The sequence below is a fragment of the Sinocyclocheilus anshuiensis genome, unplaced genomic scaffold (assembly GCF_001515605.1).
Source record: "Sinocyclocheilus anshuiensis isolate Anshui unplaced genomic scaffold, SAMN03320099.WGS_v1.1 scaffold20, whole genome shotgun sequence".
Taxonomy (NCBI): Eukaryota; Metazoa; Chordata; class Actinopteri; order Cypriniformes; family Cyprinidae; genus Sinocyclocheilus; species Sinocyclocheilus anshuiensis.
Genome location: NW_015558646.1, coordinates 1,413,505 through 1,439,747, shown reverse-complemented (window position 1 = coordinate 1,439,747; position 26,243 = coordinate 1,413,505). Strand labels below are relative to the sequence as shown.

Genomic DNA, 26,243 nt, shown 5'->3' with positions numbered 1-26,243 from the left:
TATGGGTAAAACAGCCCTACATACTGCATATTTTCCCTCATTTTTGCATTTGTTTAAAAAAGACTTTTTATACAGAATTTAGAAATTCAGAAAATAAATAAATTTGTGGCCATAAATTGAATCTTAGTTGTATATTATATATTTATATATACTGCGTTCCATTTCATATGAACAAGATTATAATGGGGAAATACTTTGCAGATGATTTTGGAATCTGTCACTATGTTCTCTAGTCTGTTAGTATATACAAACAAAGTCTACTAGAACTGTCTCTTTGGACAGGCAATGCCCATTTCCATAAAAGCGCAGTGCTTTTAAATTTGTGTGTGATGAAAAATAATAACCTCTTTAGTTCTGATGGTATGAGGGGGATGAGATAATGTCATAATTCTGTATTAAAAACAGAGTGAATCATACAATCTTCCCCTTCAAAACATCACTTCCAAAACAAAGCATTAACCACCTAGGCACTCTTTCAGTCTTATTCCAATAGGCATCCTTTTGAAGTTCACTAAGATAGCTACATAGGAAAAAACAAAACAAATGTTTCTCCATATTGTATGTCCTAAGCAACTGAGTGTGTGTGTGTGTGTTTAACCCTAAAGTCAATGGTGTGTTGTTGGTTTCTTTTTGGCTTCCCACCAACTCCTCCTTTGGTCCCTCTGCTGGATAAAGTCTTTGGATTTGTCTATGGAGATGAGAAGAGATAGAAACATCTCAACTGGCACATATGGTGGGAATATCCCTGGTTGGAGAATGGCTGCTCTCCTTTTGGGAGTTTGGGAGTGACGGAGAGCAAACCAAAGAGCTTTCATCATGACATCATGGTCGGTATCCCTCAGAGTTCGAATTTAGGCACAATATCACAATAACTTTGAGTAAACAACAGTCTTGGGGGTCAACAGCCATTCTAAACAATCAAGAGCAATAAATTACAGATAATCTGCTCCACTGAAAAAATCCTGTATTTTTTTTTTCACATGTTGGTCGATTGTGTCCACATTCCCCTGCTTTGGCCACTAGTTTAGGTCTCAGCCGGTTCCGCCTTGACCTGGATGAAGTGGGATGCGGGTATCTGCATGGTGCCCGGCAATTCCTGCAGACCTTGAGAGCCTTCCAACAGCTCTTTAGCTTCAGGCTGTGGATGCAGAGCCACTTCTCCTCTCACTTCTAGCTCCTCCACAGGGGTCAGGCCCTCACTAGGGCTGCTGGCCAGCTGCAAGCCCACGCCCGAATGTCCGTTGAGGGTCTGACCCAGCTCCTGACCTGCATTGTTGATGATCACAGTTCTGTAGCTCAGCTCTGCCACTCCTTCCTCGAGGTCATCTTTGCCGTACGAGGCCATGCTAGGGTTGCTGTTGACCAGAGACTGGAGGTACTGCGGGTCTAGGATCTCCTCCTTCACCTGCAGGCCTTGAAGTTCACTGGGCTTCAGGACAGTGGCGATGACCGATCCGGGCTGCTGGGCCACGACGGGCTGCCCGTTGGCATTGAGGGTGACCAGGCGGGTGATGCCATTAAGAGATCCGGCTTGCTGTGGTGTGGTGCTGATGACCCCTCCACTGGATGAGCCCAGAGTGGACACGAGGAGCTGCTGGGTCTGGATGCTGTCTGTGGTCAGAGAGGCGGTCTGGATGGTGAGCACATCTTTACTGCCAGGGCTGGTGGAAGGCACAGTGTGGAGAATGACCCGAGGCGGCGAGGCACGAGTGGAGGAATCCCCATTGGTCAGAACAGAGGACAGCGGCAGGGTCTGCAGGGTGACTGGACCTCCTCCTTGAGCTCCTGACGTTAGGACCATGGGAAGAGAGCCAGGCATATGTATAGTCCTGAGAGAGATAGAGGGGCATGGGGTTATAAGCAAGAAAACTTCCAGTATAAGGAGAAGAAAAAAATATATGGCAGCCAGCTGTCTTTCTGATAAACTGTGGAACACGCAAAATACAACTTTTTTAAGTTGAAGAAGCTAAACTTATGATACTATTGTTGTTAGGTTTTATTTCTGATTTAAAATATATTACAGATTACAGACAAACAAAATTGATATTGTGGCCACAAATTAGGAACATGTTCCGACAGAATATTAATTTGTGGCTATGTTGTACTAATTTTGTTCTTGTTTTAGCAAAATTGTGGCCACATTGCACTACTTCATTTCCTTGTTTTAATTTAATTAAATTGTGGCCATGTTGTACTAATTTGTTTCCTTGTTTTAGTTAAATTGTGGCCAAATTTTACTACTTTGCTCCCTTGTTTTAATTCAGTTAAATCATGGCCACTTTATACAACTACAATTCCTTTTTTTAGATAAATCGTGGACGAGTTATACTAATTTGTTCCCTTGTTTTAATTTTGTTAAATCGTGGTCACATTATACCATAATTTAACTAAAACGAGACAAATTCTTAATTTGAGGCCACAATATTTTTCCCCATGCCATTTACAGGGCTCTGTAATTTGTGTTACTGCCTAAGAAAAGTGTTACAAATGGCTCATTTATAAGGTCCATTTTGGTTATGATGCAGCTGCCTAAGAATGTAGCTACCTATGTAGGCAGCAAAGACAACCGATTTTGGAAAATAGCTTGTGTTTCAACAGTGGTTTTAAATTTGCTTGTGTGTGTGTTTGTGTGTGGCTGTCTGTGTACGTAAAACGCCCCTCACCTTACGGAGTGTGTAGATGCTGGGACAGCAGCACCTTGATTTGGCTGAAGAACGTGGATGGTCTGCACCAGCTGTTCTGCTTGTTTTCCATTGCTGTTCAGCCCAGGACTCATCTCTCTCTTCACTGACTTCACCTGTGTGCTCTTCCCCTGCGCACGTGATGAACCGCGGCCCACTGCCCGTCCGTGAGGAGCGGACCGTTGCCCTCCGTAGCCAGAACTGGCGTCGTCCCCTTGGCTATCATCCTCGTCAATAATGACCAGATCTGAGGGCATCTCCTTAAACTGGTAAACAAGCCTCTGTCCTTCAACCTTGGCCAGTATACCCCTCTGGTAATAGTACCTAAAAGAGAGCGAGAGGAAGGGGGAGGTCAGGAAAAGCAATTCCTCTGGCATGATTGGTCCCTCTGGGTGAAGTGTTTGTAACCATTGGCTCACCTGAGTGCTCTGCCCATGGTTTCGTAGTTCATATCAGGCTTGTTTTTGTGCTTGCCCCACAGCTTGGAGACAGCCTTGGAGTCCACCAGTTTAAAAATGCCCTTCTCTCTCTGCGTCCATTTGATGTATTTGGGACAGGTGTTTTTGTCTTGCAGCAAGGCCAGGAGGAACTCCCACAGGTAGATAGTATTACCTACAAAAATATGGGGCTTTTATATTCCTCTGTCAACTCATTAAAAGTTTAGACTTATAAAAAGCTTAAACACCTTTCATATTTCACACGTGATTCCACAGGTCTTACTTAACAAGCCGAATTGGCAGAGGTGCAATTATTGTATTCTTTCTCATAACCTTAATAAATCAATTCTCCCTTCATGGTAGCCCTACACCGGACTGGAAATTAATTAGAGGGGCCTGGCACTAGATTATTCTTGTTTGTCGTGCGCTTTGGCCAGAAGTGGTTAAAAACAGCTACCCCGGCAATGTGAGCTGGAGAGAACAGACCGGCGTGTCAAGGTGATGTATATGTATGCGGCCGGCCTCCACTCTGAGCTGGGAACGGGACGCATGCATAAGGGGCCTCTATCAGGACAGCATCGATGTGCCCTCCAGCCCGCTATCACTTTTAGTTCCCTCACAAACGCAGCACTTTGAGAGCACCTCATCAATTAAGCAGCCGCAGCACTGCCAGCAAAGCCCCGGTAAGAGCAACTCATGATGCATGCGGGAGACAGAAGCGATAGTTTCCAACTTTTTCTCCTTTACTACCGTGCACCGATCCGAAGTCGTGCTTACCTTTGCCCTCTTTGCTCTTCTTCTTCAAAGGGAGAGTTGGATTGGTGATGGGGGAGCAGGGCCGCACTGGTCTTGGTTTGCGCACTGCAGGATGATTGCAGGAAAATAAATACACATAAACATGAATTAAATTGATTATATTTTAAAATTAAATTTAAAAAAGTATATAAATAAAAAACCTGATGTATTTGGTTATCTTTTGAACATTTTTACATTCTCTTGTCTCATCTTTAGTTTTTAGTTTTTAATATAATGCAGGGAAAAATTGCATTGAAAGAAAGAAATACATATATATATATATATATATATATATATATATAAATATTCAAATAGAAAACCATTATTTATACTGTATTTTGAATATTTGGCAATATTACTGTTTTTACTGTATATGTATAAATATAACCTTGATGAGCAGAAGAGACTTGAACTCTTACCAACATCAATCTTTTTAACAGTGCATATACTGCATATAAACAGTGTTGTGGATTGTTTCAGGTGCAAAGAGTACTTTTTTCCCCATTTTCATGAGAAAGGTTTTCAAAAAAACATCATGCTGCTTATAATTGTGATCACTTATTGGACTCACCAGAAAGCCCCACATCTCCCATCATGTTCTAAAAAAAAAAAAAAAAAAAACACTAAGGTGTACACTGCCTTCTACTGGAGGATAATGGTACCTTTGCTTTTCCTGGCAGGCTTGGAAGGGTTCTTTTGAGGGATCTCATCCAAAGAGGACGTCTCCTCATCAAGGGAAACATCCATGCAGCCATTTGAGAGCTGCTCTGGACGCAGGGAAATGTAGGTAAGGTCTGATTCCAGCATATTCCCGTATGTGTGAACTACAGAAGGGTAGAGGTCAAGTATGAGTATGTGTTTATAATACTGTTTGCTTAAACACAGACAGAACTGAAATGAGAAATGGTATCAGTATGTGCTAACTGACTGAAATATACTGTGTTTTTTAAGAAGTCTCCCCACAAACATTTCTAAAAAGAAAAAACAGCACCATGTAAACAGACAGTGAGTCATCACATACTCATGCGTTTCTCATCCAGGATATTATTGGGAGATTCCATGTTCAGTAGGGCCTCAGCCGCCTCGATGGTCTCCATATTGTCCTCTCCACCTGAGACCTGGGTCTCTACTATGGACAGAATATATATTAATCAAGTGACAAACACTAAGATTTCACTATCATGGCTTTCATTTTAAATGTGCTTGGCAGTAGTTTTCTGGGATATTTAAATAACAAGCCCCACATCTCCCATCATGTTCTCTTCCACCACATCCTGAATGGCATCCACCATGATGCCATTAGTCACCTCATCTGCCTCCAGTCCAGAGTACACCTGCATGAGGTCGGCAGCGGGCACCTGTTCCACGATCACTGCTGGGAAAACTGAAGGGTCGTCCAGCTGTGGGAGAACAAACAGAGAGATAAATGTGCCATTGATCTAAAATCAACCGTCGTCTGATGCTTTCAGCGGAAAGGCAGTAAAGTACACCATAATTGCTTTAAAACACATAAATTTGCCCCTTCCCTGCAGATGAAAGCTTCTAATCCATAATCGTCCAGGTTACTTATACTCACAGAGGCTGCAGCTAATGGCCCATTCATAATGGCTTTAACCTGAGCCAGTTCAGTCACTTGGTTGGACTCTTACTATGCGTCAGAATAACAATAAGGCCAGAGACTAGCCTGTGCGGTATCATGTGAGTAAATGACGTGAATGCAAACACACCACAGTTCCAGTAAGGTTCTTATACACATGACCCTGTTTGCTCCTAGGGTCATGAGCTTCATGCCAAAAACACCATTTCAGACTTCCTTATTTCCACCAGCATTCCTAAGCAAGGGTGGAGATCACATGGGGGGAAAGAGGAAATAGTTGGTACTGGACTATAAAGCCACAAGAGACCGTTCCTCATCCCCCACCACAGTCAACACAGCCCAAATATACCAAAATACGTCTTTCTTCCACTCTTTATGTTTTCCTACTCTTATAGATAGTCTAGATGAATCGGGTTTATTAGTAAGAGCAATTTGAAGAAAAAAAAACACAATCCATTTCCAGGGAAAACTGGTGTTGAAGATAGCATCACTGAATGAGTGACGCTCTGTCTGTGTGTGTGTGTGTGTGTGTGTGTGTGTGTGTGTGTGTCCAACTGAATCTCATTAACTGGATAGCAGCTCTCATTATGCCTTTGGCAGACGATATGTGCAAACAAGGCAAAACGTCAGAATATGAGTGAACAGAGTTTGACAGAGCGGGAATAATTCAAGAAAAACTGCAGTCTGATCGAAGTCTAGTGACCTTTATTCTGACACTTGTTAGAGGACCGCTTAAATTATGCAACTGTTCATTGTGAGCTTGACAAGTGACTTTCCTCGGGGACTACATTTCATGATTTACTCTGCCATTTTTAAAAATGACTGAGAAGACGTGCACGCATGCGTCTGTTGTGTTGTGTAACCACTAGATGGCAGCAGAATGCAGTTTATCACCTTTCCAGTTTTGCAATTGTGAACAAAACAAGAACAATATGCAAAGCACGTTCTTGGCCAAAGAAAATAATCTCACATAGCAACCAAAAAAATAATAATAATAATAATAATACTTAACAATAACTGGTCAGTGTAGTCCAGTACTTCAGGAATGCTTGAAATACTGTCTCCTTACAAACAAGATTGTGAAACACGTAAGCTATCTTACATCTTCCTTTGGCAGGATTTTCTGTTTTTGTTCCATCATCCTTGGACTATTTGCTGTTGTTATGGCATTTTCCCCAGAGACTCGATAGGTTCGGATTTTCAAATCTCAGTTCAAGGCCAGAATAATTCATTCATTACAGTTTAACACAAACTCTAAACTACTTGAAACAGATTCAATGGCGACACTTGAATTTAGCTACTGTTTAATTTGGACATAAACTACGGTTTGAACATTTAGGTCTGTAAGATTTTTTAAAATGTTTTTGAAAGGAGTCTCTTGTTCACCAATGCTGCATTTATTTGATCAAATACAATAAAACAGTAATGTTGCAAAATATTGTTACAATTTAAAATAACTGTTTTCCGTTTACTGGCTATCTGCAAGATAGAGCAAGATAGTTTATAAAATGTAATTTATTCCTGTGATGGCAAAACTGAACTTTCATCAGCCATTACTCCAGTCTTCAGTGTCACATGATCCTTCAGAAATCATTCTAATATGCTGATTTGCTGCTCAAGAAACATTTAATATCATCAATGTTGATAACAGTTGTGCATTCATTGTGCAACATTGTTGTGCAACATTTTTGTACTTTGTTACTTTTGATCAATTTAATGTATCCTTGCGCAATAAAAGTGTTAATTTCTTTCAAATAAATAAATAAATCTTACTGACCCCAAACTTTTAAATGGTTTATACACCAAATAAACTTTTGATTTTAGCATGTCGTTTATCAGTTTACATAGAGAAGAGTTTTAACTAGGCTAGACAGACACTCTGTGTATCCCACAAGCCCTGACTGCTTAGTAAGCAGGACACTTAGTCTTGCTCTGCATTTGTCCACGTCCTCCCTCTCATCCTGCTTTACTGGGGAACTACAGAAGTCAGATATCAGGATTATGCAAAAAAACGTTGGTGATCGGTTTACATAGCCTCTCTTATACTGCCTGACAAGTAAATGCAAAATAGCAGAACATGCCTATATGAGTCTATACAAAGTTGAAATTCAGAAGTTATTGCATAAAATCCATGCTATTTGTCAACAGACCTATTTATGCATTTATAAGCATGGCATAAAATCAGCTAAATAGCTCTGCCCTAATAAATGTAAGATTCCAGTGTTAATACAGCTCTTCATATGCCAATATCTCAATCTTGCACATTAGTAAAAAGAGTAAAACTTTTCTGTTTTTAAAACCCAAAGACTGCCATAAAGCTGTAACATCCTTTTTTTCACAATAAATCAACCACATTTCTAAAAGGGAAACATCAGATAAAGATCAGTCATTTGCATAGTTGAGTTCCGTGTTCCTAAGCTCGATAGCATGGGGTGTGTTCCACAGTTACACTCTCTTCTGCTTTACCTGATGCCAGACGTGATGCTAACCCACTGATGCTATACAAGACCCTCACTTGCAATGTCGGAGACAAGCTTTTGGATGATTCTCAAACACTGTGTACTACTAAGCAGGCGTCTTGCAACAGGTTTTCAGCAATAAGTAATTAATCTGTTGACCACTAAAGCTGCACAATGTCACACCAATGCAGCCATAGGACATGTATGATGTGGAGAGAGGAGAAAAGAGAAGTTATGCAAGCCTGGCTTACATAAAAGGTGATTTAATATACTGTGGATGCATTAATACAGTCTGTGATAACATGCATGTAAAAATGCTTTAATACAAACAAAAAAAAAGCATTTGTTGCATAAACGTGGGCACACAAAGAAACACTGGCAGCCAAACTTCATGTAAGTGGATTGAAGAAATTTTAAGATCAATGTCTGACATACACTACCATTCAAAATTAGCTCACCATTTGCTCACCAAGGCTGCAGTTATTTGATAAAAATGCAGTAAAAACAGTAATGTGCTGATTTGGTGTTCAAGAAACTTTTCTTATTATAATCAATATTGAAAACAGTTGTGTTGTTTATACTTTTTGTGGAAACTATGATTAATATTTTTCAGGATTCGTTTTAATAGAAAGGTCAAAAGAACTGTATTCATTTGAAATAGAAATCTTTTGTAAGATTATAAATGTATTTACTGTCTATGATCAATTGAATGAGTCCTTGCTGAATAAAAGTTGTGCTTGTTTATATAGTAGCGGTGAGATGTTTGATTATTTATAGTTAATAAAAGCTCTACGTTGTTATACACAAATTGACTTAAGTAGGAGTTGTCTGTGTTTACTAATCTAATTATGCCAACTGATATGATTCCTGTGGTTGGTATCTCTCACCCAATATATTGTTATGCTTTAAATTAATTTCAGAAAGTAGTAATCATGTCATTTAACTTTAAAATACTATGGTGATCAGTTGTAGCATCCTGTATTTGATGTAATCACTAGTAGAATTAAAGGTTTATTAAAAATTTTAAACACTACCATCAAATTACAGTCTCATTCCACTATTTTGTACTGATAAATTAGAGCATTACTAAAAATACAAGTATCGGTATTAGTGAGAACCAAAACTAGGTGTCAATACTTGCACTCAGTCTCTAAAATATTACCTGTGCATCCCTATTTTATACAACCCTACAACTAATTTAACTTAGATGCACAATAATATGCAGATCAAAAATCAGCCCATTCTGAAAACCTGACTATGCAAAAAAAACCTGTTTATACAAGAAATGATTTTGTTTTGACATCAACAGTAATTCACATGAGGCATGTGCATATGCCACTAGAATGTTGGTAAAGGTGTTTACATGCACAGTGAAACTGGGGTAATGGGTAAAAAATCTAGCTGTGCAAGTTTTTTTTTTTTTTTGCTTAAAAAGTTCTTAAGCAAAAAATCTTTAAAGGTAATGGGTAAAACTCTAGTTTTGCAAGTTGTTTTTTTTTTGCTTAAAGGGGTCATATGATGCGATTTCAAGTTTTCCTTTCTCTTTGGAGTGTTACAAGCTGATTGTGCATAGATAAGATCCCTGAAGTTGCAAAGACTAAAGTCTCAAATCCAAAGAGATATTCTTTATCAAAGTTAAGACTCTGCCATCTTTAAAAAAGCATCATATGACCCCTTTAAAAAGTTCTTAAGCAAAAAATCTTTAGCAGGTTGTAACACTGTGACGAGAGGGGCGGGGCCGAGAGCCGTGGGAACGGAGTGAGGTCGGTGGAGTAAATGCTAATGCACGACACCTGCGCCACTCACCGGAAGGATAAAAGGAGCCTGGTCCTCTCTCCTCCAACACTGTCGTCACTCCTCCTTTTATCCTTCCGGAGCTCCTCCGTGGGACTCGAGACCGGTGAGTGGCGCAGGTGTCGTGCATTAGCATTTACTCCACCGGCCTCGCTCCGTTCCCACGGCTCTCGGCCCCGCCCCTCTCGTCACAAACACGTTATGTTGTATAAGGTTAATGAGATAATCAGTTTAAGATTGTGGATATAAATGCATTCAGCAACTCCGGAAATCTGGATCTAGTACTTCTGCTTCTGCTGTGTGCAGTAGCTGAACTCTGACACAGTGGCTTAATATCATTTCCCTCCCATTACAAGTCGACTTGACTTATGGGGATAATTATTGACTCTAGGTCCAGCACGGCTAATCATTACAGTCTACACAAGCAGCTGGACACATTTCACAGCACCTATGTGTGGAAAACCCTGCACATACAGTGAGAAGCGTCAAGGTTTGTTTTGCACAGTCCCCGAAAAAGCAGCTCTATTGTTATAAGTGGGAGTCAAAAGATATCTGAGACTGTGGGGCGACTGGTAGAGCTTATTTATGATGGTGTGGTAATAGAGTGAGGGGGTTTAGGGAGTTACTTAGAAGCCAGTGTCGTTTCAAAACAATAGTAGACTTCTGGGTGAAACAGGACTTGCACGCTGCAACAAGTTGAGCAGGTTAGGCCTGAATCTAGCTTTCAGTTCTCTTTCAGTCTGTAAGAGAAGAGGCATGGGGTTCGATAGAAGACCTGTCACACTTGATCCATTCACCTGACTGCACAAACACACGCTTAAGATGAAGATCAGGATTCTGGAGTCATCTGAACTCAGAATATACACAGAACAAACCAAAACACACGAGCATGACAGCATGCTTCCATACGCACATACTATACAGTGGCCTAGAAAGTATTTGAATACTTTTGCCACAATTAAATATGTATGAAAGTATTTGCATGGCCTAACAAAAAATATGAAAATCAAATTAAAAAAATATATATTTTTTAAACTTGGGTTTCAAAATGTGAAATGATAAATACACTAACGTTCAAAAGTTTGGGAACAGTAATATTTATTTTTAAATAAATTAATACTTTTATTCAGCAAGGACACATTAAATCAAACATGTTTAATGTCACAAAATATTTCGATTTCAAATAAATCCAGTTCTTCTGAATTTTTAAAAATTAAAAAAAAAACTGAAGGAAATCAGTTTCCATAAAAAAACACTGCAAATGCTTTCAGCATTGTTAACAATAAGAAATGTTTCTTGAGCACCAAATCAGCAAATTAGAATGATTTCTGAAGGATCATGTGACGAATAGAGCAAGCTTTGCATCACAGGAATAAATTACATTTTAAAATATATTCAAATATGAAAAGAGCTATTTTAAATTGTAATAACATTTCATAAACACACTGATTTTTTTTTAATCAAATAAATGCAGCCCTGGTGAGTATAAGAGACTTTTTTCAAAAAATAAACTTTTGAATTGTAGTGTATATTGTTCAAAAACTTTGGCTATTTTCTGGTCGTTTTAAGCTTTGCGGAACACGTTTACTTTGTGATCTTGAAAAGAACTGACTTGACTTAAAACACAACTTGACTTGAAACAGTGACCTCTGGACCAGTTGGTAAAAAATAGCTCAGAAAAGTGAAGTTCTGTGTGAAGCTCCAGCAGCATTTGTTTGCAAATGCCACTTTATCTGATATATTGTATCTAATGCAATAAAATTCAGACGTCGTAAGTGTTCAGATACTTTCAGGGGCCACTGTATGTAACATAACTAGGCGTCCTGAGGCTCAAATGCTACCTTTATTCCCAACCAGGTTTTCGTAAAAGAATACTAACACACTGAGTTCAGACTGACTGGCTATTCCTACATCTCAGTCTTTCCATCTGCGCACTGCCAGCAACCCACACAGTCATCTCTCAACCCTCTCCTTGCATTCTCTTAATTTTCCACCTTCATCCCTCCCTTGCCTTCATGCCCGGGATCAAAGGCGCAGACCTCCAAAAACCCAAATCCCCTCCTTGAGACCTGGCCTGTGAAGCTGGTTGGACAAAGACAGTTCCTAAACATAAAGAAACTACAAGTTGACGTGCCTAATAACAAAGATTTCTAGCACCAAAACCAGGGTTTTCAGGTCAACGATGAAGGGCGGTTTCGTAGAAAACAACAAACGTGACTGTGATGTACCTGATTGATTTCATCCATCCCATTACTGGCGAACTCAAAGACAAGCTCGCTGGACTGGACCGCAGTGGTCATGGTGTTGTAGGGAGAGAAAGGGTAGGACACAGGCTGACAGGCAGAGGGTTCCTACCCCTCCACGCACTCCCCGGACCGCTTCGCTCCACACCACACCCCTCGGCACAGGAAGCACTCTGAGGCAGGAACACTGCTTTCACAAAATGAGAGGCACTGTTAGGTAAAAACAGAGTTCTCTTTTTTGGTCCTGCACGCTTCTGATTTTTTTCCTCCAGATGACAGTAGAGTGGCGGAGGACTGCGTGATGGAGGAGGATTCTTCTCACTCCAACTGCGTCTGGGGCATCTAAACCTTCAAGAGAGAAACAGAGGAAAAGGAACATTAGGAAACTGCGACTGAGCAAAGTGGGCTGTGTCACATCATCAGAGAGGGCTGGGATGGCCGGACGAGCCTGAGACGGTACCGTTGGGACTGAGACGAGGGGCTAACTTTCTGACTCTATAAAGCGTTCGCTCACTGCTGGAGAGACTTTCGACTCACCGATCTCATTTTTGGCTTCGAACCACACAAAGCTGCCCCAAAGTCAGACTCTGAGAAAGTCTGGCCAGGCAGAATGAAAATGGGCGAGTGGAAAATAAACTCCACTTTCCAGTAAATTCATCACTGGCCACTTAACTTTTTCTCACTTTGACTCCTGTTTACCCTCTGAGATCACAACAACACAACTGTTGCATTACTCTGTCACTCTGTATTCAGTAAGGATGCACAATATATCAGTGTCATATCAGTTATCATTCAATTATTTCAAAAAATAAATATATTTTAAATATAATTTTTCAATATTTTAAATATATTAATTCAAATATTTAAAAGCTATTTAAAAATCATATGACGCTGATAATTAAAATTATATATATATACTGTATATATATATATATATATATATAACTTCATTATTTTATATATGTATATTTATATATGTATATGCATACACTTAATTTCGCAATGAATACAATTTTTCATACTGTACATTGTAATGTATAAATTCACATTTAAAACCATTAATTTGAGTTTTTAATGTTTTTTTCAGCTTATATGTATAAGACAGAATTTACATATTGCATTCACACTATTCTTTTTGCGAATAATCAACATAAATCAACAAAAGCTGGAAAGTGGAGTTTATTTTCCACTCGCCCATTTTCATTCCGACACTTGGTCTACAAGGTTCAGATGTAATATAAAAGTGAACCTCTTCAGTGGCAGTGTGGAGGAAGGGGGAGGGGCATGGATTGCCACAGGATATGAGATCAGCCAGCCTGATCAAAGGGGTACTGTAAACAAGGTTGGGTTATCAGTCACATGAGTGAAAAAAGGCCCAGAACACACCCTCATCCAAAGTCCACATCCACTCCGCACACTAAAGCCAGCTAAACTACAAAAACACAAGAATCACAGGCCGTTGAGAGTAAAGAGTACCCTCTGTCCGGCCCTGAGGCGGCAAGGAGGAACAGGAGGGAGGGGCTGCAGTCTGGTTAAAGATTAAACGAGAGCAGTGGGGAGAGGAGAGGTGGTTTGGCCGAACCACTGAAGGGGGGTGTAAAATGGCAGCAGAGCAGCCCATGTCTCCTCTGTGGCAGGGTGGGGCTTGTTTGCTTTGAAAGGACAGTGTGTGTGTCAACAAGTGCATACCAGGTTGAACGGTGTCTGGGGGATTGGGGTTGCTGGAGTGGGTGGGTAAAGGGTATAATGGGGGCAGATAGAGAGAATAGGAAAGATAGGCCCATGTGGGTGGCAGGGAGGTCAAACAAATGTTCTGTTTAGCTCGGACTGTGCCCAAGACCCCTGAAGCAGCTGGACTCCCATAGTCAACATGGGGTCTCGTATGGCCTTAGGGCCTTTCGCACCGCGGGAACCTTTTCATAGTACCAGAACTAATTGTGGAACTACCCACTTTTTGGCGTTTTCGCACCGCCGGAACTGGGTGCTTTTTTAGTACCGGACTGCCTTTTTCGAGAACCAAATTAGCTCCTACTCCGGAGCAGGGTCTAACCAGCACAACTGGTACTCCCGGTGACGTAAGTAGACACTGATTGTCCAAACGCGTACGAAAATGCCCTCACCCGCCATGATTTAAAACGCCGTGTAAACATACTGTAAACATTGTGTCAACTTATTTCGCAAGTATGGAGAACAGCGATAGATGGACGGACGCTGAAGTGCAGGCACTTGTAGCAAATGTAGCACTGCCAGTTGTCGTTGGAGATTCTTAGTCCTCCTTCCCGTTCTTTCAATCGCTTTACGTATACGTCGACATTCCATGTCCATTATTGTGAAACCCGCGAGACACAAAAACACAGCTCCGATCACAGCGTCCTCCATCCTCCTGTTGTTAACGTTGTTCTAATTTGTTTCCGTTGTTGAACGCCGCGCACAAATGACGTCGCTGTCGACCGGCTTACGTCACTTCCTGGTACACACTGTTGCGAAGGCAACCCTTTAAATGGTACTGGAAAATAGTTCGCACAAAATCGTCCCAGTACTTTAGTACTGTACATTTAGTTCTGGAACTAAAGCGGTGCGAAAGGCCCTCTTGTCTTTCCTGGAGAGCAAGGAACAGGATGAGGTATGCCATGACAGAGAGGCCCAGCCTATTATTACCACTAACCAGACAGCCCCCCCAAGAGCCCTTCGGCCCTGCCTCCCTTCCCACAGCATGGGGCCAACATCTGGAGCACCCTGCTGAAGGTTCCCTCTCCCTGGCTTTGGTCAAGACAAGCTCTTTGAACCAATTATTTATTTTCTTGCCATCACAATGCTCTGGGAGTTGCTACGTGGTTGCTAGGGTGTTCTGGGTGGTTACATCAAATCAAAAGAATTTGATCAAGACTTCTAGGTAGGGTATATTAAAAGAGATATTAAAATTCTATCCAAAACCAATAAACCAATAATTACTGTATAGCTTTATGTTATGGCAGATAACCAAGAAATGGCTCATATTATAATTCTAAATTATTTTGTCTAAAGATTTTTAAAAAAAAAAGAAAATGTTATAATTTACATTATAATGTACAGCATAAAATACGCATAATCATTTTGAGATTTGCTAAAGATTACATTTAACAGTGTTATGTTAAATAAAAACAGATGAAATGAGCCTGTAAAATTAAATATCCAATATCGGCCCATACATATGTAATATAGACTACAGTTCAAAAGTTTGGAGCCAATAAGATTTTTTGTGATTTTGAAAGAAGTCTCTACAGTAAAAATAGTTACAAATAGTAATAATATTTCACAATATGACTGTTTTAATATATTTTAATATATAATTTATTATAATTTATTATTTATATAATTTTAAACGGTCATTACTTCAATCTTTAGTGTTTTATTTGATGCTCAACCAACATTTCTTCTTATTATAAATGATGAATACAGTTGTGCTTAATATTTTTGTGGAAACTGTGATAATTCTTTAATGAATAGAAAGATCAAAAGAACATTATTTATTTGAAATAGAACTCTTCTGTAATGTTATAAATGTTTTTACCATCAATTTTGATCAGTTTAATGCAAAAAATATATCTATCTATCTAATCAGCTGATACATCATGTATGCCTATTTTCTTTTTTCTTTTTTTCTAGATGCTTAGGTCTCTCTATCAGTGTCTCAGGTAATCTATGGTGTATTTTAGAGCATTTTATATCAAATAAAATACACATTATCTCAATAAACCACACAATTTGAGGTATCACCCAGATCTGTAGCATCACCAGTGCTAGACATGATAATCACAACTACAGTGATACCCCTGGTAAAATAAGACCACACACAGAGTGGGTCATGCCTACCTCTGCAGTCTGGGAAAGAACTCGCCCATGAAGTCTCCGTAGCGTTAGCCAGGGGTCAGAAGTAGCCAAGCGAGAGCATGGCTGAGTTCTGCCTCTTCTTTTACAGACTAGCTCAAAATGGCCTCATGTCATTCTCAGTTCTTCTTTTCAGTTCAAAAAGCTCTCTGTACCTCAAACTGCAGCTGCGTACGCGAGCTATGAATATGAAATTCTATTAGACAATCTTGCCATGGTCTACAGCCCTGCTTTTGAGTAATGAAGTCATTCACACCATTTGACGGTGATGTGCTGGCAAATGAAAGCGTGATATGGGATTGATGGGAACATTTCACACAGAGAGATGAGCCTGGTGGGGAGCAAAATCGTGCAAATCTGTGATTGCGTGCATCACGCCGCTCTCCACGCTGATTCCCAGTGGTATATAACGAGACCTCGTGCCAGGCACACAGCAAGTGATCTGCGCCACCGTGACTGCAGCCTGGGAATGATACAAGTGGATGCGACAACACTTGCCTTGTCCCAACACACGCACATGCAAATGGCCCAAAACAAGGGCCTGCCGCACGTCATCCAGAGAAGCCGAGAGGGAGGGAGAGTTACTCAGTACTCAAGACTTCAGTAAGCAAACACTCTCCAGGGTGGGGCTCACATGGAATCACTCCATGGCTGAGGTCTGCCAAGGATACACGCTCAGCAAGCAAGGTAAAACTATGAGATGTACATGAAAAACGCCCGCCCAAGTCTCTAACTGTCCTAATGCAGCAGCTGGTATGGGTCTGGCAAAGCGCCTAGTCTGTGTTGTCAAAACAAGTAAATATATAGCAAGATGCTGACTAAAATGTTGGATGGAATAACCAGTTTTGAGGGGAGAATGATTTCGAATGAATACATCTTACCCTGTTGACCCTGTCGACCCACCCGCCCCTGTAGAGTCCTCAGCTGAGCTCAGTGTTGACCATGAAAGGAGGTCATTTAAGCCAACCAAATGACTAAGCCATGAGTCACCCTGACAATGGAATTTAATCGCGGGGCAAGCGAATTCAAACATGAATGATCATCTAACGTAGGTGAGTGGTTTGAGGGGAAAGATCATGGATTCAAGATGTGGTATGCTCGTGAGTTGTCATATTCTGATGGCGTCACAGGGATGGATGGAGATGGAGGTTTTGGAGAGGGCGAAGTCGTCTCTAGTTACTCTGTGGGGAGTGATGTCATGGCAATAGTGATGTCAACGCATGTGAGAAAAACTAGTCTTGAGTGCCTCTCAAAATAGCTTGGGATACTAGGGCTTTCAGAGAGACACTGACTAAGAGAAAGCAAGAGGAATGTGAAGCTCTTTTCCTGCTTGGTCAGGAAGGAGGACTGGCATTCCTGGCATTTCAGAACATGCCAGTCCCAAGCGTTTTTAGTGAAAACAGTCCACAACACTGGCTCCACTATAAAAATGTGACATTAAAACTCCTCCAGTGAGCTAGTGAACATTTATGTGTGTCTTGTGAGACATCTTAAGGCTTGTCCCCACTTACCAAAGGGAAGAGAAACACTGAGGGTGGAATTATGCCAACAGCACCCTTTCAATCAATATGAAGGACAAAGCCTCTTTCAACAGGGTCATCTGCTTGACTCAGCAGAACATGGGTGTTTTTAGCTTAGTGCCTGTGAGTGTGAGGATATGATGCTTCAACTCAAGTAAAGTCCTGTAATGCTGTGATAATGGGCTGTGGACAAACTCTCTTATGGTCACAGTCATTTATCCTGCTGCTGCTTTATGTCCAAGTGATACAAATTTAAAAAAAAAAGACAATTTTGACTAATATGCTAACACTATATTAATATATTAATAATAATATACACTACCATTCAATACCATTGTTCACCAAGGCTGCATATGTTTGATCAAATACAGTCAAGACAGTAACATTGTGAAATGTTATAACTGAAAATAACTGATTCATAATGTAATATATTTTAAAAAATACATTTATTCATGTGATGGCAAAGTCAAATTTTCAGCAGCCATTACTCCAGTCTTCAGTTTCACATGATCATTTAGAAATCATTCTAATACGCTAATTTAGTGCTCAAAAAACATTTATTATTTGAACAATAGAGTAAATATTAAATTGGCAACGTAAAAGCAATGCTACGTATGATTATGAAACCATTTAAGAGCAGTGATTTTCACTTTTTTTGTATTAATATAGTTTTTCTTTTGACAAATTTTCCAATTTATTGTCCCATATATCGATATTCAAATTAGACGTAACCGACTATGTACACATTTATACCTCACCAAGGCGGCCATTTTTACCCAAAAGCGCATCTGTCTGTTCATATACGCATCTGCATTACCGCAAATGTTCTTTACTAAGCGTGTGTGCAATTATGAGAGAGCATCCGAATATGCAGACCCGAAACCAGCCACTTGTCAGTAAAAAAGGCGAAGGTACCAAAATGAGTACTGCAGAAAGACTACAGCGTACATTTCTTTTAAAATATCGGCACTGGTATTTGACATTCTTACAGTGCTCAAAAAAGCCTATCTTTTCTTTCTCTTAAAGTGATGTGAAAGTATCACCATCACACACCCCTTTGTTGGTCACAGAAGTGGAGAAGAGTGCATTATACATTAGGGAGAAAGGTCAAGGGCCTGTGAGGTAAATGTTTGCTAATTCAACAGAACAAGAGAGACTGCAATTAATGAGACTAGCATACAAGCAACTCCCACTGCCACATCAGTCTACAACAACACCGCATAGCAACTTCTGCTACAATAGTCGACAATTCACAGTGTGCATTCTAATGCAGATCCAAAAATTTTTGAGGATAAAAGCATAAGCCAGGTAAGATTTTAAAAAGGCCATTATAAAAACTAGAGCAACCTTTGTGAAGAAAGGGGGATAAAGGCAAAAGAAAAAAGAAAGGATAAGAGAGACAAACACGTTGCTTCGAGAACTGCTAAAACCGAGACAGAAGAAAGGCTTTACCTTCTGCTACCTTTGCAGATGAAGCAAATTTAGTCTCATCTCGCAAGTCTTGTACTTTTCCACTCCGCCTCGAGGCGCTAGAAAAAGTCTAGGGGCCCACACCCACCTGAGACAGGACCTGTTATCATTGAGCCGGGAGCTCAGCGCTCCAAACATTAAAGGCTATGGAGGAGAGACTGAGGCCAGGTGAAGGCAAAATCCCTGACACTAAACTCATTAGGGTCTAAAGACGCTTGTTTAAAACCAGTTGTGTTCATCTTTGCCAGATGGAAACTTGTTTGAGGAGATGACAAAGAGCATCCACCCTTATGGAAATGTGATTAATGGTTTTCCAAACAATTTTAAGATGATTTAAATTGAATGTTGAAATGTCAAACAACCACAGTTGTTCAGTTTAGCTGGTGCTACAAGTTAGGATGTTTTATTGCCTAAAATTATACAACTTACCCTATGAAATGGGTTACCAGTTGGTCAAACTTTAAGCCATGGTAAAGGAACCCTAAAACTAAAGAAAGATAAATGCAAAAGGAAAGAGAACAGCCACAACTGACCTGTGAATCTTGCAGTGACAGGAAATGCATCACTGAGCAGTCGGTTTCTGCTACTTCCTGACTGTTAGACCACAAACAAGCGAACACTTCTCTCTCATTTTGAGAGTGGAAACTTCTTCCCCTTCCTCTTAGACTCTGTATTTCTCACTTTTTTTGTGTTTTCGACATGTTCGAATGTCATATATTTCTATTTAGTTGGTAACCACTATAAGAAAATAATAAAAAAATAACAATGACATTGTGGCACACATCTTGCGTAACAATTGTTATCATTTTTGCACAAAAAGATTCTAAAGGCCCCCTACTTTTACACTGAACACTCAGATCATGCCACTCTTCAGTGGTTTGCTTTTGAGAAGAACAAAACAAGTCTAGTTCTCAGAATTCTAAAAACGCATCTTCAGACACCTTCAAAAAGCTTCACTTATCATCGCAGATATCATTTCAGATATCACACTACTGTGCTGATACCACCACACGCACAATCAGACATGGTATTATCAACTAAAACCATCAAATCAAGACCTCACAAACACAACACCAATCTCATGATTTAAAAATACATACATTCAGTGACTTTAAGCAAAAAAAAGAAACTGACTGTTTTACAGACTAAATTCCATGTAGTATGGGTGTTGCAGACTAGGGTTAATTACTGAGAAAACAACATGAGGAACAGAGCTTGGTGCACCCTTACTCACTTCCTCTCTCGCACATCTCACATTGAGGCTTCATCTCCTGCTACTAAACGCTTAGCATTTTCCTCTATGTGAATGTAGTGTTCTCAGGCATTGGTACAGATGCTGATGGGCAAGGGCTGATGTTTAAAAATGTAAGCAGATTATATCTTACCAGCAGCGAGCTGACCCCAACTGATGGACTTCTTAAAAGGCACATGGTGTGTGCTACAAAATGTTACAAATGTTCTTCCCTGTGATCTGTTTCTACTATGTGGCAACAGGCCACACACCACAGATAGGAACACACGTCAAACATATGAAAACAGGACAGGAAATTGCCACGGGGCTAAAAAAGACAAAAGTTCTTGCTGTACTTCAAACTTGAGGCCCAAAATGTAAAAGTTATCCATTTAAAATTCTGTCACCTACAAGTGTCAGTATTTGCAAAACGGTATCGTGGCATTGGAATGATATTATGGATGTGCTGATGTAAACATTCTGCTCGATACCAACAAGCGGATAATTATTTTCATGTCATGGCTGATAATAGACAAATGCCTGATATTGAAATTAAATAATTTGTCTAGATAAGTTAAAAATAATACACTAAAACTAAAATCTGTCATCTTGATAAAAAAAAAAAAGTGAATTTATAGGGATCACAGAACTGGAAAAATTGATACTGGCAGTTTTCTAAAGACTAAGTTTAAGTGAGTGTTAGATGACAGAAAAAGGTAACGTCAGTATAAAAATAGAGAAAATGAGCAAGCACAGCTAAATATCTAATATTAATGCCGATAAAAAATATCTAATATTATGATTTTGATTGGAAATGTAATATTTTATGGTAAAGTAACAATGTTGATTGCATGTACTGTAAACATACAGCTGTTTCAATATGACGTGCTGGGTTAAAGAACCTTCCAGCATCTAATTGTGAGGATCTTTTGCACAGTATCTGTGCTGCCTCCCGCTGCATATGCAATATGAAAAACATTTCAGATATTTCGGTACAAAGACAAAATGTTTTGGCTTCTACGCAGGAACAATTCAGAGCATGACAAGACTGGAGAAACTCGGGGCTTTTAGCCCGATACTGACTTCAAACTCAAGTGTTTGCACCTCCCTCTCACTCACAATCATCTGACCATGTTTAGAATCTGTAAAATCTGTGACATATTAAACAGCAAACCTCAATCTTTGCTAAAAAAGCTCTCATTGCTTCATTCTCTAAATGCTTTAGTTTCTAAAATTATATCTAGAACATCTGTATCACACTTTAGTAAATAAAAGTCAACTAACTTCAATATACACACTGAATTCAATGCCAGTACTGTTGAACCTGGTAGAAATCAAGGCATGTTAACTGATAATGCCGCTCTTGATAAATGGGGACGTTCCAGCTCTCCTGAGGCTGTATTTATCATGCTTTCGTCTATGGCGACATATGCACTCTTGTGAAATAGCGCCACCACCACCATCTTGACTCACCCATCCCCAATGTGTTTACACTCATACCAATACCAACATGTCACAGCATATTTCTGTACAAGGAGGGAAAAATACACCCGGAATACAGCAGCAAAACATGCCTGCCTTGCACCCGCACGCTTCAAAATAAAATTCTGGGAACCCTAAACAGCCAGTGACGACACTGCTTGCATGCTACCTTTGATAAGGCCATAGTTATCACAAGGTTTTCGCTAACTGTAAAGTAGTAAAATTCAAAGTTCACTTTTCACTTCACTGTCAGTGAAAGAGAAACTAACTGCACTTTGGTAATACTTAAAGTTCCTTTCTGGGCGCTCAAGGCCTTGCAGAACAAAAAGCATACGTAAGAATCAAATCTCTTGCCTGAAATCATAGCTAAACATCTCCAAGCTAGGGGTACAAAGAAACTGAAGCTGGCTTTTAAATGGAAATAGCATTCCAAACAGGTCTGGACACAAACTTTGAGAGGTGTCCACATGGGCAAAAGCTGCACTATTAGGACTGTTCAAGATCCTTCAAAATATTTTGACATTTAAAGCTAAGATTTAAACCTTCATTTAATTTTAACCAAACTTAGGTATTTAGATTTGATAGTCTTTTAAGATATTTTATTTGTCGTATTTTTAGATGCAACATAGTGGAACAGTAATAGCAAGCTTCTGAATACTGCTCTATTTCACACACACACAAAAAACAAAATCAAGCTGACTAAATTCACACCTAAGAACTGGCATCTAAAACTGATTGACGTAATTTTCCTAAATACGCCTGAATTAACAGGTAATTGGAGCAACCCGTATCTGTCTCTGTATTTATCTAGCCTGACAGGCATTGATAAAATCATCAGGCTCTAAAACAAAAGTCACACTAAGTCATACACTCCTAGCTGTGGGGCTGGCACTCCTTGAATATAATATATCATAAAATACTTTATAGCTGACACAATTGGCCCAAAATAACTGCCATTCATAGCATTTATCATAAGTTATGTAAGGTTTGCCTTTGGCCCTGTGGAGCTGCAGGGGCCGTGTGCAATATGTGGCGTAGTTTTCATTTCTAGTCACGTCATGTGGTCTCGACTATGACAATATGTAAGACTGGCTGCAACCTGAAAGGAGGTCACTTACATTTCCATAAAGTGATTACATATCAGTTAAATGGGATAAAGCTGCAGACTAAGTAAAAAAAAAAAAGTCAACCTATATTCAGTAATAAGCATTTAACAAATTATGAAATGAGACCCAGTATATACTCAGGGCTGAAATTAATGCATAATCCAACCAGATAATTCACATTTTATCTACAAAGTAGCACAGCTTTATTAAACTTCCAAACAAACTACTCTTACCAACCTGGTGTGGTATTGTCCATTATTCCATTGTGGTAATATATGCTGTTATTATTCTGCAAGAGGCTGATGATGAGTCCACAGTACAGTAAGTGATATGTTTAGACAGCTTTCAGATCCATGCTGGCTACTACATCCCATGGGGAGGGTGTATAGGAGGACTTCTCTTTTAACCAACTACTGACTAATTGCATATAATTATTCAACCCATGATCCAAGTCTCCAGCTACTGTTGCAAAAGTCACATTTTCATGTGCTGAATCAGAATAGCGTTCTCAATGTTATGAAACATAGTACATACATCAATAATTTTCTTAATTACACAGACAGCATGTACTTTTGATACGGTACTTATTTACTGCTGGAAATGTTTGAATGAGCTGATGTGAATGTGTGTCTGGGCTTCACCTGCGCAGCTCATAACCTGCGGAATAAACAGCACAAAGCAAACACCACCGCAATAAAGACACACCACAATAAAATAATGCTCCCCTTCCCCCATCCCTCCATTCAAATCTCTCAATACAATAATCAAGAGAGGACTAGAGCGATAAAGAATAGCTGTAATGACTTTTAGAGATCAGTGATGGGAGAGAAATTATGCGTTGCCATTTTGTTGTCGTTGTTTGCCGGTTCGTGAGGAGGCGGGATGCAGATGCAGGTGGTTGGATTTTATTCAGGTCAATATTTGAGAAGAAACGCTGGCCTTTGTAGTGCCACCGTTTGCTCACGATAGCAACGTGATGAGAAAAGCCAACAATAATATGTGAGGCTGTAAATGAGGGAGCTTAAAAAGAAAAAAATCTACTTAAGCAGATAGTGACAATATCCTGAAGTAAGTCCAGAACTACAAAACAAACAAGTGAAACATAGTTAGTGAAAACACGGTTATCCATCAAATCAGCAGAATCTGATACTAAAGCATTTGCACTCACTGCAAAGTACCAATAACAAGGCACTAATTTGTGCGTATGCAATAGACAGAATATCTCTTGAGGACTGTGAACACTAAATGAGACTCACAATGAAAATGTAAACAAGGAGTGGCTGTTGCCAAGAAACGGGTTGCGAGGTCACCTATAGCCTATATGTTGAGTGATATGACACAGATACAATGAGTATTAGTTGACATTTAAGGATGAAAAATAAAGCCAGAAAACAAGATGTATAATGAAATGTATACAATTTTTAAATGTGTGTGTACATAAATAATTGTTTAAAAATAAATAACTATTAGTCTACTGAAATAGAAATGAAATAGAAATCTAATTTAAGTGTATTAATTAACATTGTTGATAGCACATCAAATCACTTCTATGTTAATCATAGCATAGGTTTAATTCTACTTTCATAGCAAACCCAATGCCATATGGCAACGATCCTTTTCATTTTAGATCTTACAAAAGTGCAAATTATTTTACATAATTTTTATTTTAATTGTGAAATGACTGGCCATACAAAATGTCCGTGATATTTATGTACATATAAGGTTATATATATATACATACAAGGACAAGTCACAAAAGAAAACTCATTATTATAATACTAAAAACCTTTAAACAATAACTACCCATAAAGTAATGCTGTGAACACAACTTTTTGGATGTGGGGGTGGTAAACGACACCCTCAGGTCTGTAAAGATTCCATGGGTCTTCCAGAGTTCTGGGATTTAAATTTTCCACCGCTAAATATGATACTGCTGCAACCACCTTCCAACCACACTCAGTTAAACAGATAGTTTTTCTGTTTTTTTAATGGATTAATTAATTATTTTAGCCAGACCCATAGGTCGTGATGTAATTACAGAATTTGTGAGTAAACTTTCCTCTGGCTGATGTAATGCATGACTAACTGAGGATGCTGTGTTCCTAAACTGGACACACTTGGACCTATTAACCATCCAATTATACTGCACCACCAACTTCCATAAATCTTAGCCATTGAAATATCAATGTCATTTAAACGTTGTCTGCATATACTAGCCTAAAAGATACATTTTTTTTAAATGTAGTTAGAATCTCCTAAAGAATATATAAATGCTTGGACATTTCCAACAGCTTGAGCATCATTCAGCGATTATATGATGCTGAATTATATGAACCATCGTTCACATCATTACCATAGATCCTAATTTTAAAAAAGCCTCACATTGAACCATCAGAAACTAACACATTTTCATTAGCAAGTCTTTTTAGAGCTGTGACTTGTGGTTTAATGTTCTGTTAAACGCAACCGCCCACAGCTTGTTCAAAGCCTGTGTACGTTTCTCTAAAACGCTAGATACTCGCTTAGCTGCTCACCGCACATGTTGCTCTAGAGCTTGCGAAATGGTCGCTTCTATTCACAACTTTTAAACTGTGAAGCTCTTTGTTTTCAGAGTCTTTGTGAGCCTGAATTGCATGTAATTGCATTTAAAGGCTGGTATCTGCCCTGAGCTGTTCCTATGAAAAGCAATGACATGACCAGTCACATGTCTGACCTGCACTCGTTGTTTACAAGACAGAATATTAGACACAGGGGCTGCCCCATCTCTGTATATGGGAGGTAACCACTTGTCCTCATCTGGTTGATCTCCTAAGTACTTGTTAGCAACACAAGCATACATACACCTGTGCAACTAAAGCTCTAGATGAAAACAACTATTCAAATTCAGTGTCTGGGCCCAAGCATCCAGGACTCTGGATGGATACTCAACACTAAACTGGTGTCAGCAGTAAATGTTTTTATTGCATGGTGCAAATGGGAATATGTCATCCATTTCACTTTGAGTCTGGAAGGGCGCAATGCTGCAGCATTCCTCTTAAGGAGAATGCCAGGTGGCTGACTTGATTCAAAAGTAGCGGTACACCAGGTTACAAACAGACAGAGGCCCCTCTATCAAAAGAGGAACTTGCAACTGCTTTAACAAAAGTAAGTAGTTCTGGAAAACACAGTGTTTGCAATGCGTGGTTTCATAAGATTGATTTCAATACAGTCTTTAAATGGGTGCTTTTGGTTGTTTGGTTATTTTGTAGCCTTTTGTCATGAGATGCTTGACTATGTGATGTTTTGTGACTAATTTAGTGAATACACTCTAAGCAAAAAAGGCCAAGTCGTGTGGTTTACATGGGAAGTGGTCTGACACATCATTAATCTGTGAACATGTGACGTGTAGCTCATCTCTGGTGAGATACAACAATGATAATGAGTGAAGTGATATTCATTTTCTGACACCAACATGCTTGAAGCATAAAAAGACACATTTGATGAATAAAAAAAATGTTTAGTCATCCTAACTTAACAAAATTTCAACACAGTCCTCAACTTTGAAAATAGACACCAAAAATT

At 39.4% G+C, this 26,243-nt stretch overlaps 1 protein-coding gene across 1 annotated transcript in view; it reads right to left on the bottom strand.

Annotated features, from left to right (window-relative positions):
• Positions 1–377: 377 nt before the first annotated feature.
• LOC107680959 (ETS-related transcription factor Elf-1-like) overlaps positions 378–26,243 on the bottom strand; it is a 29,200-nt gene continuing 3,334 nt past the window's right edge. The window contains exons 2-9 of the mRNA XM_016477055.1: positions 11,992–12,354; positions 5,150–5,313; positions 4,935–5,047; positions 4,576–4,737; positions 3,896–3,979; positions 3,101–3,293; positions 2,664–3,005; positions 378–1,829 (exon numbers count right to left, since the gene is read on the bottom strand). Coding sequence (XP_016332541.1) covers positions 1,025–1,829; positions 2,664–3,005; positions 3,101–3,293; positions 3,896–3,979; positions 4,576–4,737; positions 4,935–5,047; positions 5,150–5,313; positions 11,992–12,063 — 1,935 coding nt within the window. The 5' untranslated portion in view covers positions 12,064–12,354 and the 3' untranslated portion in view covers positions 378–1,024. The remainder of the gene's footprint in view (positions 1,830–2,663; positions 3,006–3,100; positions 3,294–3,895; positions 3,980–4,575; positions 4,738–4,934; positions 5,048–5,149; positions 5,314–11,991; positions 12,355–26,243) is intronic.